The sequence below is a fragment of the Podarcis cretensis genome, assembly GCF_951804945.1.
Source record: "Podarcis cretensis genome assembly, chromosome: 5".
In the NCBI taxonomy this organism is placed as follows: Eukaryota; Metazoa; Chordata; class Lepidosauria; order Squamata; family Lacertidae; genus Podarcis; species Podarcis cretensis.
This window is the reverse complement of record NC_137174.1, coordinates 15,745,599-15,760,129: the sequence shown is the minus strand read 5'-3', so window position 1 is coordinate 15,760,129 and position 14,531 is coordinate 15,745,599. Positions and strand designations below refer to the sequence as shown.

The 14,531-nt window shown below is 43.1% G+C and overlaps 1 protein-coding gene across 2 annotated transcripts in view; it reads right to left on the bottom strand.

The window, feature by feature from the left end:
• Positions 1-14,531, bottom strand: part of ADK (adenosine kinase) — a 198,334-nt gene that overhangs the window by 36,030 nt on the left and 147,773 nt on the right. For both annotated transcript variants that reach the window (XM_079975325.1, XM_079975324.1), the window contains exon 8: positions 5,768-5,803. In XM_079975325.1, coding sequence (XP_079831451.1) covers positions 5,768-5,803 — 36 coding nt within the window. The remainder of the gene's footprint in view (positions 1-5,767; positions 5,804-14,531) is intronic.

Here is a 14,531-nt window from a genome sequence, read left to right as displayed (position 1 = left end):
TGAGAACCTTGTTTGGTTTAACTAACTGTGGTTGGATTCAGTTTGTTTTAAGATGAATGTGGAAACATCCACTCCACTTAGAAACAGGAGAGAGTGAAAAAATGTTAAGAAAAGGCAGCGTAGGGCACACGCCTACACCAACAAGGGCCAGTGAAACAGAAAACAGAAAACACTACTTTCCTGATCTCTCTTGCATTTCTAACACACACGGATTAATGTTTTCCAAAGTTGTATCACTTCACTCTTGACACTAAACTTCATGTGCATTAGTGTTGCCCACATTTTTCTAGAATTACAGCGTTTCCCTGTAGCTTCATAATAATACAATTTTTCTGCAAGGAATTTGGTGTCATTGCCATTTGGCTGTCATTAATTCTTACAATAAGAGAGAGAAGTTTGTCTCCTAGAGTGATTGGAAAATCTCACTGTTCTCCACAAAGTGAACATACATGGTTTTCTTCACTTTGTTAGTTGATCCACAAATGAACAACTGCATTTATGTCTACTAAGCATTTTAGGCAGCTTGCAGCACAAGGCGGGTGGATGGGTGGGTTATGGGTTTCTACCCCAACTCTTGCTTTAGCCCTTACCCAAATCTGTGTCCAAGGCAGCTGTTTACCAGCTCCATCTGGTACGTAGGCTGAGACCCTATCTGCCTGCGGACTGTCTCGCCAGAGTGGTGCATGCTCTGGTTATCTCCCGCTTGGACTACTGCAATGCACTCTACGTGGGGCTACCTTTGAAGGTGACTTGGAAACTACAACTAATCCAGAATGCGGCAGCTAGATTGGTGACTGGGGGCGGCCGCCGAGACCATATAACACCGGTCTTGAAAGACCTACATTGGCTCCCAGTACGTTTCCGAGCACAATTCAAAGTGTTGGTGCTGACCTTTAAAGCCCTAAACGACCTCGGTCCAGTATACCTGAAGGAGCGCTCCACCCCCATCGTTCTGCCCGGACGCTGAGGTCCAGCGCCGAGGGCCTTCTGGCGGTTCCCTCATTGCGAGAAGCAAAGCTACAGGGAACCAGGCAGAGGGCCTTCTCGGTAGTGGCGCCCGCCCTGTGGAATGCTCTTCCAGCAGATGTCAAAGCGATAAACAACTACCTGACATTCAGAAGACATCTTAAGGCAGCCCTGTTCAGGGAAGTTTTTAATGTGTGATATTTTACTGTATTTTTGGTTTCTATGGAAGCCGCCCAGAGTGGCTGGGGAGGCCCAGCCAGATGGGCGGGGTATAAATAAATTATTATTATTATTATTATTATTATTATTATTATTATTACCCCTTCGAATGGCTTTCTGTTCACTGTCAGCCATCATCCTCATTGGCAGAGAAGAACAAAAGGGGCATCATGGAGAGACTGGAAACAAAGATCTGTACCAAGGTGATATTGGACAGGAGTAAATCCCTCAAGCTAACAAAAGTGTTTTCTGTCCCTGCCCTATGAGGCCTTAGGCTACCTACAGATAATCCCAGCCTCCAAGTTGTTCCTTTATTTTAGCTAAAAAGATGGAATACCCATCAGTGGTGCCTGATCTCTCCACCTTGGACAATAAGAACAAATAAAGAATCAGGGCACAGTACTTGTGGAATACAGGGAGAGCACCAGTAAAACCAGGTCCCTTTCAAGGAAGGTAGGAGAAATGAACTGCCACTCTAAGGGAAGGACAACTCAAAGATCTTCTGGGAGTGATGACTTTCCCCCCCTGCCTTCAAGGGATTGGAGGATGACAAGCCACTTGGTGGGATCCTGGTGCCCACGTGAGAAAATGAAAAACTGATTCTGAAGAATTTGACGCTACAGATGCTAGTGAACCTAGGCTCTTTGGCAGTGCAGAATATGGGGTGAAAATCCTCTAGACGGCTCTGCTCCACTCGTACAGCACTGTGGGGATGGGAGGAAAAACCATGGAGGCTGAAGGAATTACATGGAAGAAAAGGTTAACGTCGCCCAGAATTATTGTTCTAATCAAATTTTGTACCTCCTGTGCCTGATTAAACAAATAAAAGATACAGGAGATCCAATCAAAGATTACCCTCATCATGTGTAAGTTGGCCCTCCTTTGGCACGTTCGTTTACAACCTGTCAGTGTCGTTACAGATAAATCCAATCTATACTAAGAAATCAAAAACTTTCGGATGATTGTACAAATCAGTCTGACTCTATGACATACAAATTCTTGCACCGCATATTGTAAGCTGTTATCTGTTTAGCACAATCCTCTTATATTTGAAGTCGTTTTAATTAATTGTGTCCAGAATCCCACTAGAACCAATTTGACTTTCTTGCAATACTACACAAAGTACAAAAGGCTCTTCGTTTTAAATCCTTATCAGGGGCATCTTTTAAGACATGTACTAGCAATTCCCATCACCTAGTTTGCTTTTTTGCTTTGCCCTACTCTGGCCTGGTTTGCGTATCACAGTAAGCCGCACAAATATATGGACTCCTGAAGAAGAGCTCTCAGCTGCCTTGTTCTTCCCAGTCTTTTCTTCACCCCCCATGAAGCATTAAGATAAGGCAAGGTTTGGCTTAGCATGTCATCTGATCCTGGACTTAAGCTCTCTTCTCGATAACCACAAGCTGTAGCCAGGAACAAGCCTTAGTTACAGCTCGTGGTTAGGGAGGCGAGACCTTAACCACAAGGTTGGGTTCAGATAACTTGCCAAGCCAAATCTTGGCTTGTGGCTCAGCGCACTGTGGAGTGGGAGTAAAACAGACCAGGAAGGAGAAAACAGTTACAAGCTCCTCTCCCAGAGCCTGCATAGTCCCAGGAAACCATAGATCATCTTACAGAAGGTTATGTTGCTTATCTCACCAGCCTGCAAACTGCCTTTTCTCACTGCATATTTCTGAACCCTTTTTATTGCCTGAAATTTCCACCCCCCTTTGATTTTTTGTTAAAATATATATTATCCAAAACGTAGTGCCAGGTGTAACTGACCTTAACCAGGAAATAAAACCATGGTTATTTGTCTCCAAAGTTTATGGCAGACTAATTTAAAAAGGCATACAGATCATTTTATTAGAAGTTACCACAGAAAGGAGGAAATGTAGAGCTGTTTTTGGTGGCAGTCATGCCTCTCCCATAATGTCTAGTAGTAGCCTTAATCAGTCAAAGTACAAAGGTGCAGGTTTTTACAAAATTTCTCTATGCAGTACAAACAGTTATGACATTCTTTTATTGCATCTTCTTTTGAGTTATACAAGTAGCAGTGGAACAAAGCTTGCCAGGCACAACAAATACCTAAAAAACACTCTCTGCTCCCAGAGGAATCTGCCTAGTCATTAAGTACTTCTATCCCCAGAGGCACATTGGGTGGTACTTTGGGACAGGTCCTTTCCTGTGGTGGCACCCCAGTTGTGAAATTCCCCCCAGGTGCTAGTTTTGGGTGCCATGTGAAAATGGTTCTCTTTGTCTCTACTTACAGTTGATTGCAAAGTTTGCTCTTTTTGCTACCATGGAATCTTACTGCTCTGCAGTTTTATGTTAATTCTTTATTTTAATCCAGTTTTAGACAGCTTTTTGCTCAACATACCACTTTAGAGTGAAGGTGGGGAGAGTGGATTTTTCCTCCAAATGGAAAGCCTCCCTGCACTTAAAGAACTAGCACTAGCTTATGCTCTCCAGGATACATTTGTTTTCTAAGTGGATGTAACCCCCTACATTAATAATGTGGCTCCCTCACCCATCTCCAAAGTGGTTCAGTCCATCATCAAATATTACCAGAACTCAGACCTGTAGTTCTCATGTAGATCTGAGACTCTGGCCTGAATCAGAAGCACAATTTATACTAAGAGAGGACAGTCTTAGTATATAGGTTGTGCTAAGGAAGAAAAGGCGCTTATTTAGTATTTCTTATGCTATATGTCCTAAGGGCCACTGTGTATACTGGACCTCCAGGCAGCTTCTGATAGTGTTCTCAAACAGCAGTCAATTAGAGCCCTTATTCTACTATAATTTTCCCTTTAGTTTTCATGATTCTAAAAAGATCTAATGGTGAACCATTTTCATTGCTCCTTTTTCGCTGTGAGGTTTGGGAAAATGTTAAAGTTACAGAATAAAAACCCTCAGTGGACACATTATCAAACATCATACATCACCATTGGCAGATCTGATATGTCACTTGCTGCCAAGCAAAAGGGGCAATATGGGATAAGATCACAATCTCTGTGCACTTTGCTAATGCAGTGAAATCAGACGTGGCAGATTTAGGATGTTCAGCAGAAACTGTGCTAGGAAGTATAAGAAAGTGCTAATGGAAAGGTTAATAAAAAGGTGTTTGGCAGACATTTGCAAAAGCATTTTGTCACTCGGTGTTAATTTAAACCAGGCATGCCCCAGGTTTTCAGCTTAAGGAAGAAATGAAAACATAAAAAGGGCAAGGCTAATACACGACTTCCATTCTTTGCTGTTCTACTACACCATACTATAGATTTCAAATAAATTGTACTAAATCCCAAAGACCCAAAACACTGTTTTATTTGACAAATCCTGTTTATTCTAATAGAGATTGTAAAAAACAACAACAACACCTTTCAATTTGCATACTCTTCATTTCTATAAAAGCAGCTGCCACAAAATAAAACTGCAAAGCATATTGCGTTAACATTATAAAGATGGTGCAGATGCGTGTTGCTTTTGAGTTATCTTGAAGCAATCCAAATTGGACATACACACAAAGACACACCACAGATGTGCTTCTCTTTCTCTTCCTTTGTATTTGCCCAGACCCAAAGGAAAGTATCAGATCAGCGTATGGTCCCCTAACTGTGTGGGTCTGATAATGCAAATGGGAACTGAACAGCCCAAGCATCAGCTTTCCTGATGTATTTGCCTGATGAACAAAACACTTGAGGGGTTAAGGCAGATGCACATGTACAGAAAAAGGCTTCATGCACATTGGACTGCAAGGATCACTTAATATCAAACACATTGGTTGTCACATTATATAGTGTCTGGTGAACACTAGGAAACAGTCCCCATGTCCTAGAGGTGGTAGTTCTCCTGATCAGGCTATCAGGAAATGGTATACTGATAAACCCTCCAGAATCTGAAGCATTCACAAATAAAAATACTAAAGTCAAGAGTAGACCCTCTAAAAATGATGCACAATAGACTAAACAAAAGACAGAGACTGTGTGTGGCTGTTAGGAGATTGCACATTTGTACAAACCCAGATGGAAAATACCACTTGTGCCTGCTAACAAAAGAACAGCCCACTTCTCCAAAAGAGACTGAGTGTAAAAGGCAGGGTTTACGTTAATCAGCTCTTAACAATTCCACATACCACCTTACTAAAATTCATTTGCATGACGATAATCCACATATGGCAGAGTTTAAGTTATTTAAAATGGTGTTATATTTCAGTATTTAGTCCTGCCTCACCAATGCTTTAGCACTGGATCTTTATGGAGTGTAATTCAGCTAATGAGGTGGCTTTTTAACTGAGCAAACTGACAGGCCCCATATCTGCAGAGGCAGCTTGAAGCCGTGCCCAACCTCTCAGCTTCCCAAGAGGCTTTTCAAAATTCAATAAATAACATCTGTAGGCGATGTTGGGTGCAGACCTAGCAGAGTGCGTCATAACACTGAGCTGGCAGAACAAAGAAACCATGACGACTGCCAAGTTTCTATGGCAACTGCTGCGAGGCTTGGAGAGTATAATAGCACATCAATCACTGTCCAAAAGAACTTCATTATCAGCAAGGGGGAAAAAACCCTTTAGAATCTGTTTAGCGTGCAACATAGGTTAACTCACCTCAAAGCCTTGCGCTCTAGCAAAAGTGGCAGCTTCCTGAAATAATAATAAAAAGGGAACAGTTAATTATAAAGTGCTAGATAATAAAGAAATAACACATTTGGAAGCTCATTCAGGCAGTCTCCTTTTACATAATTATCTCAATATGCCCACATGCAGTTGTTCAGTTACTTGCGATGAAAAGGCTGCTTCCTCCCCTGACAAGATAGCAATGAAGTGTCAACACACTTCAGAGAGATGGAAGGAAAATGTGTGCTCTCCTCCCCACTGGCAAAGTAACTTTGGACTAATGGCCTTTAACAGAAAAGGGTACAGTTAACCACAGGACTTTTCACTATTGATCATTTCTACCACACTTCCCAAAGGCCACAGCAGTGAGGCTGGAGAGCCAAATTTACAAACAGCACCCTCACCTTTCCCCAATAACGTTTAGGATCGCTTACCCCATGTTGTGACTACACCGCTGGTAAGGAAATTAACATGTGATGAAGCCACAAATCAGGGTAAATGACCCTTGGCTGTTTCAGAGGAGAGCAGAATAAAAATACAGAGGTGCCATTTCCAGCATCAGTTCGGTATAATATGAAACATGCAGTTTCCTGCTCAACCTAACACTGAATTTTAACTCAGAACTGCTCAAAAGATCTACTTTATAGGTTTGCAACCTTTTTGAGTCCATGGCTCCCTTAAGCAACTATTTTTTTTCTGCAGCACCCCTGTGGGGCTCAGGAGGCCAGATATGTCATCCCTGGCCTGCAGAGCTGGCAGCCTCTCACCCCTTTTTGAATGCCCTCCCTTGGAGAGTGTTCCCTCAGTCTCTTCTCCTCTCCCCTCTTCTTGGGAGTCTTCTGGGCAGCCGCAGCTGCACCCCCTGGTCTCTGAGCTGCCCCCCTGCCTCAAAGAGAAGGGGCTCCTCACACTGCCCCACAGGGGCCTGGGGAGCACCCTCTGGCCAGCTTCAGAGGCACCATTCACCTGGGGAGCTTGTAGCCAGGGCTGCTGCAGCAAACAGCTGTGCAAGCCTTGGGGAGGCAGAGATGTGAGAGGGCATCAGAGGAGGGAGGGAAGGAAAGAGGGACAGAGGCCAGTGTTGCCCGTGACACCCCTGACCATCATTCAAGGCACCCTAGGGTGCCACAGCACGCTGGCTGAAAACCACTGGTCAACTTGAAGGTTTTTAAGTAGAGGTTGGATGGCCATCAGTCATGGATGCTTTAGTTGAGATTCCTGCACTGCAGGGGGTTGGACTAGATGACCCACGGGGTTCCTTCCAACTCTACTTCCAACTCTGTGAGTCTATGATTCTATGACCACACCTTTTCATCACATTTGCAGGCTTCCTGTAGACATCTGGTTGAAAACTGTGAGAACAGAGTGCTCAGCTAGGTGGGTTTTTCAGCAGATGCAGCAGGACTCCTCTGATATTTTTAAATCATACGGTTTGATTACAGCTTTATGTAATAGTTATAAGCTTTAAAATATAATTTCAATCAACAACATTCATGGTGTCATTGAAGGATTAGCCTGGCGCTTAGCTGCAAACATATTGAAAGCTATTTGTCATTGATTTCACATTAAAGAACCCCAAGTGTTTCAAATAAAACAACACATCCAACCATTAATGAGAGAATCCCTTAAAACAGTTTGATGTCTTATTCACAGCTTTAGGCAACTGAACTCTTCTTCATCCCTCAAGTAGGACTCGAGCACCAGAAGGTCGTTATATCATATTTATATCAAACATTAATGGCTCCCCTTTGAATGTGTGATTTTAAATAAAAGCACAGAACAGGGGAGAAAGCAGTAATGTTATTTCCTAATTGGTTCTAATAGGAAGACATCACTGAAGATAATTTACATATACTGGGTGATATCCAGTGCTGCCCAAGTGGATTTCCCTTTCCTTTCCTTGCCTCTGCTGCCTCCACGCACCTCCAGATCTGACCCAGAGGGTCCTCCAATGCTCCAAAGCAGATTTGGTGGCTGCGTGGAGGTGGCAGTGCAGAATATAGTAGAGGAAGTCTACCTGTGCAAGCAGAAGACTGTTCCTCTAGCAGACCTTCAGATATCCCTCCCTGAAAACGTACCATTTGAAAAGATTAGAAGACATAAAATGAATACGTAACGCCAAACCATGGCTACGCATGAATGCACAAGAGTGCTAGTACTCAGAAGAAAAACTGTGGCCATTTCGCACCTTCTCCACATGCCCTGCTGCAGAACTAAGACATGGTTTGGCTCAGCATCATGGCTAAGCCTCATGGTTTGTCTTGGCCCAGACAAACCACAAGTTATAGGGCTTGCTGCTTGTAACAAATCATGAATACAGATCTGCATGTAGCACTAGCACCAGGTACTGTGGCGGCAGCAGTGTCTGGAGAGCAGCAAAGCAGCTGTGATTTTTTCTGTAAGTACCGTATTTTTTGCTCTATAAGACTCACTTTTTCCCTCCTAAAAAGTAAGGGGAAATGTGTGTGCGTCTTATGGAGCGAATGCAGGCTGTGCAGCTATCCCAGAAGCAAGAACAGCAAGATCCCTCTTGCTGTTCTGGTTTCTGAGATTCAGAATATTTTTTTTTCTTGTTTTCCTCCTCCAAAAACTAGGTGGGTCTTGTGGTCTGGTGCGTCTTATAGAGCGAAAAATACGGTACCTGCACACAAGCATGTTCACACCACATGTCAACTGGGCCAACATATGAAACATTAACGTATATCTATGTACGGAGCCCCGTTTGTAATAAAGCTTTTACTTATTTTCCAAAGTATCTTAATCATTCCCCCCGGTTACTCACATTTCACTTCACAACAGGAGGTAACTTTTGGCCAATCTCAATCTCACTATCACTTGTTCAGTTTACATTATCGCCGGTGCCTTCTTACTATTCCATTTTGCAGGGGAATAACATCAGCGGAGAAATGGTGAACTTTGCAGACTACTAAACATAAGCAATGCAAGTACAATTGGCTGAGGAGGACTGCTGATGAGATAAATGGAGCACTGCAAAAGAAGTGATCTTACAGTGCTCCCACGCATTTCAGCGGGGCCTGCGTAGGTAGGAGAATTTTCTGGTGGATTGCGCCGCAAATAATTCAAGGAAGTATTTAATGTGCACATGTTTCTCAGGCACCGGTGACAAGGCATTCTGGTGGACATTCTAAGAAGCTGAAGTGGGAACAAACAATTACTGCAGCAGGAAGCTGAAGTTAATAAAACCTGATAAGCTGAGAAAGCACACTTCCTCAGGCTGATCACTGAAGAAGCAGAAGGCCGGCCAGGTTAGCCTGAACTGAGTTTGACAGAAAAACTGAATCACAGCCTTAACAATTGGGTTCCAGCAAGGTTAGCCACATTGGCAATTTACTTACAAAAGATTTCCCCCCCTCACACTTCCCCGTTGTCAGTGGCATTTGCTAGCCCAGCTGTCAAGGCAAAGTGTAAGGTTCAAAGGTATCATGCCGTGTATTCTTAAAGCAGCATGCAATTAACAAAGCCAAGGCATACATGGAGTGGGGGGTGGGGAGGGAAAGAGCCTGAAAGCCTCCAAGATAAAGAAATGCACTTCTAATGAACTACAATAAAATCCAGAAAGGCTTAGGTGGGACTGGGACACAGACAATGCAAAAAAAAGGGGGGGGAGGGAAAGAGTAGTAATGGAAGCCATAAGTCCACAGAAAATAGGAACAAAAACTAAACAAGATGTATTGGAGCCAGATGATATTTGTAACCTCAAGTTTTTAGTCATGCAATTGAAATAGGAAGTTAGAAGTCTATTCTGAGGTGAGAGGGAGGGGAAGACATTAACATCTGTGCCAAACTTTTATTTGGCCAGGAATCTCTGATACTGCTTTGTGCCTATCTGTGAATCAATCTGTAGAGTGCAAGTTATTTCCAGTTATTTAAAATACTTTCTATTTTTTTGCTTGGAAGATGGAGTTTTTTTGCTGCTTTAGGGCTATTGCAAGCACTACAGTCAATCCAGGCCCAATCCTGAGCCATACCTGTAAGACTGACTTGGTTATTATAAACATCTGTTTGTGGTACTCACGCTTTACGTTTGTGGTTGTATGCTTTAAAATTTGAAGTGGGAAGAGCCCTGCAGTTGCTATGGTGCCAGACAAGAAACTCTGGTACTAGAAATCAGAAGTGAACGAGGACTGTCCAAATGCTGTTAGGGTGCCATGCAACAAGCGCAGTTGGTCCAGCTCCCTCGCCACCTCCAAACCTTCTCAATATGAGAGCAGCTATGTCTGGTTTTCCCAGTAGTGATGTATGGAAGTGAGAGCTGAACCATAAAGAAGGTTGATCGCCAAAGAATTGATGCTTTTGAATTATGGTGCTGGAGGAGACTCTTGAGACTCCCATGGACTGCAAGAAGATCAAACCTATCCATTCTGAAGGAAATCAGCCCTGAGTGCTCACTGGAAGGACAGATCCTGAAGCTGAGGCTCCAGTACTTTGGCCACCTCAATTGAAGAGAAGACTCCCTGGAAAAGACCCTGATGTTGGGAAAGATGGAGGGCACAAGGAGAAGGGGACAACAGAGGACGAGATGGTTGGATAGTGTTCTCAAAGCTACCAGCATGAGTTTGACCAAGCTGCGGGAGGCAGTGGAAGACAGGAGTGCCTGGTGTTCTCTGGTCCATGGGGTCACGAAGAGTCGGACACGACTAAACAACAACATGTCTGGATCACACCAAAAGTCTCATGGGTAGGAAAACTAAGGTCCAGGGGCCAGATCCGGCCCAATTGCCTTCTAAATCCGGCCCGTGGATGGTCCGGGAATCTCTGATTTTACATGAGTAGGATGTGTCCTTTTATTTAAAAGGCATCTCTGGGTTATTTGTGGGGCATAGGAATTCGTTGATTTTAAAAAAATAATTCCCCCACAAGGTCTGAGGGAAAGTGGACCGGCCCCCTGCTGAAAAAGTTTGCTGACCCCTGGTATATCTAGTCTAGCATCCCATTTCCCAAATCGGTCAATCAGATACCTTTGGGAAGCCCACAAGGAGGATATGAATGCAATGATTTTCTCCTCTGGTTGCTCTCAGCAAGTGGAATAGGGTGATATGCTGCCTCTGTAACTGAAGATCATGGTGGCTTGTAGCCATTGACAGATTTATCCTCCACGCCTTTGTCCAATTCCCTTTAAAATCCATCTAAGATGAGTTACAGGTAGGTAGCCGTGTTGGTCTGCCATAGTCAAAACAAAATAAAAGAAAAAAAATTCCTTCCAGTAGCACCTTAAAGACCAACTAAGTTAGTTCTAGGTTTGAGCTTTCGTGTGCATGCACACTTCTTCATCAATCTATCACTTCTTCAATCAATCACTTCTTCATCAATCAGTCTTCCACTGCCTCCCGCAGCTTGGTCAAACTCATGCTGGTAGCTTCGAGAACACTATCCAACCATCTCGTCCTCTGTCGTCCCCTTCTCCTTGTGCTCTCCATCTTTCCCAGCATCAGGGTCTTTTCCAGGGAGTCTTCTCTTCTAATGAGGTGGCCAAAGTATTGGAGCCTCAGCTTCAGGATCTGTCCTTCCAGTGAGCACTCAGGGCTGATTTTCTTCAGAATGGAGAGGTTTGATCTTCTTGCAGTCCATGGGAGTCTCAAGAGTCTCCTCCAGCACCATAATTCAAAAGCATCAATCTAAGATGACATCACAATATTCCATGGCAACAGACAGATGAAATGTTTGCAGCATGCCATACTTTCTTCAGAATAGCTGTGACGATTTTTCTTACTGTACGAACAAACATGGAAGGTCAGGTCACAAGGCTGGAGCAAGAAGACAAGGGTGTCCCTTTTGAGAAATGACACATTCTGCCACGCAGGGAAGCAGTAAGGCCGGGTACTTAATCTTTACCCTGTTCTGTAGCCAACTCCAAATATGTCTTGTTGCTACCCAGTTTATACCAAACTGAATTTTCTGTCCAAGGGGGCAGGAAAAAAATCTAATCTAAACACAGAGGGGGAAAAAGACTGGGCTTCCCTTGACCTCAGCAAAACTACCAATGCCACCACAGACAAAATTGCCCATAAATAAATAAGAGTCTATCTCAGTACTCAATTCCCAAAGAAACACCAGAAGTTGGGGACATAATTATGTTCCTTCAGGTAGCATTCCAATGTGCCATACCCCATCCTTTGCTCTTGCCTCAGAACTCATATCTGCTCTGCTCCATATATTTCTTTCTACCATTCCTACTTCTGTGACATTTTCCAAGGTGCTTATTACATGTGAAGAGCACTCCCCCCAGCTTGCTGTAGTGTATGATGACAATAGCTGTAAGATCAGTCCTTCTGCCAAACAGTTTCTCTTGCCTCCTTTAAATCCCTCCTGCAGAATTTCCTCTCGCTGTCCCTCAGAAGGCTCCTTGGCTGCAGCAGAAGATTGGCTTCATCCATTTGTTCCAGCTTAAAAGCACCTGCACTTTTGTGTGAATTTTATTATAGCTGGCTTCCTGGTATTTCTTAAGCGGGACGACCTGTACTCCAGGAGGAGGTAAAATTTGCTACATCTTAGTCAGATTTCCCATCTCTTCTTTCTCTGAGAGCTGTGCTCAGTGCTTTTAGGAATCACGTTTGCTTTACGGTTTTCGGCTCGGGGTTCACGCCTTTGCAGCGACTGCTGCTAATAATGATATTTGGCATGTCCCAAATAGCTCAGAAAGTTCAAAATGAAAGGACGCCTTTCAGCATTGATTGACCATAAGTGCAAGATAATGAAAGAAGCAGTGGCCCATCTGTGCTACCCCCCAAAGGCACCTCATATGGGAGAAGGTAGTCAGGTTAAAATCTAACCTCAGAGAGGCAGCAACATATGGCGATTGCTAGGGTAACAACAGGCAGCGAGGGCACTCCCTTGTGCAGGTGATAATAAGGGTGATAATATCTATATTAAAGGCTTTCCATTTTCTATCTGACATCAGGATTCACAAAGGAGAAGGGATTAAGGAAATAAACAATCTTCACAGAAGCTTTACAGCTCCCAGGAGAATGCAGCATTTTCATTCATGCATGGCGTGTGACAACAGCAAAGCAAAGCAAAAGAACAAAACACAAAGCCATAACCGCCCCACCCCAACACCAAAACATACAACCAGCAACATAATCTATTCTTTTTTTTTGGGGGGGGGGAGACAGGATTTGAACAGCAGTTGTTCTTCAGCCTTGATAAACTTTCTCTGTTATCCAGACACACAAGCAGCGCACACTGCTTCCATCCTATTGCATTAGCAGATTGGGTTTCAACAGGAGACTTACACATTGGTACCGTATTTTTTGCTCTGTAAGACTCACTTTTCCCCTCCTAAAAAGTAAGGGGAAATGTGTGTGCGTCTTATGGAGCAAATGCAGGCTGCGCAGCTATCCCAGAAGCCAGAACAGCAAGAGGGATCTCTGCTTTCGCTGCGCAGCGATCCCTCTTGTTGTTCTGGCTTCTGAGATCCAGAATAATTTTTTTCTTGTTTTCCTCCTCCAAAAACTAGGTGCGTCTTGTGGTCTGGTGCGTCTTATAGGGTGAAAAATACGGTACCTTTTCCTGAAGCCCCTACTCTTTGCCCCACTTCAGATCACGGCACCAATTTATAATCAGTCGCATTTTAAAATGCAGTAGCAAACCCTAACAATCTAACTTGTTTAGCAATAATGAACATTTAAATGCACTGCAAAGTTATTGTTTCTGAAGCATTTTTTTTAAACCAAATAGCACACAGAATTTCACACTGCATAGAAACAGTGTGTAGAGGAAGAGCTGTTGAAATATGTCCTGTCGCTTAGAGTTAACTCTCAATTTTCAGCAGAACAGCAGCCATTTATGGTGAAAACTGAAGGTAAAACTCAAGAGATAGCAATAAAAAAAGGTAACTGCTATTTGTGGCAGGACCTTGTAGCAGGCTTCACTTTCATGTTGTTTCTAGTTTTCTTGGGTCAGTAACAATTTCCCTTATTTTTTGTTGTAGCTTAAAAGCACTTATACTTTTGCACAGATTTCACCGTGGCTGACTCTTTGGTATTTATTATGTGGGACTATCTATACTCCAGAAGGAGTGAAGTGGCTGGAATGCAGCTTGTTAAAACTGATCAATGCTCAGTTTATAACCAGATGAAACCTGTTTAGGGCCACATTCCTAAACACACTTAAAATGCTTCTAAGTTAACATAGGACTGATATACCAGACACAACAAAGATATGAGAAGTCAAAACTTCCAGGAGCAGAACAGTTGTCTTAGCATACTTCTAGGTCCAAATGCCATATACTATAAAATTAAAAACCAAAGGTCTTAGTCCAGAAGAAGCCCAGATGATGATGCTCTGTGAATCAATGCCAACAATTCTTCAAGAGTTGGCCTTGAATTGGTATATTTGTGAAGCTATTTTGGTTCTGCTGTACTGCTACAGTTAATTTATCCTTATCCCTCTATTTGATTTTTAAAAACTTAAATATAGGTAGTTCCCCCCCCCTTTTAAGATTAGTGATAGCCTTTATTTATTACAGGGCAGGTTTTTGCAAGAGAAACCGCTCCTTTCCTCCACAATCTTCAAAAGGGCACCTTCACTGAGGTTTCACAACTTGTTGGAATAATTAAATGTAGTAATTTAAGTAGGTAAATACTAGAGAGTTAAAAAAGAAAAGAAAAGACACATCATATAACAAAGTTTATCGCATATAAGAGTCATGGGACACCCAGTGCATTGCTCCCAAACTGCATGGAAACCTCCTGAGGAGGAAGGAGCAGTGGTGGACTTTGGGCTCTCAAATTTC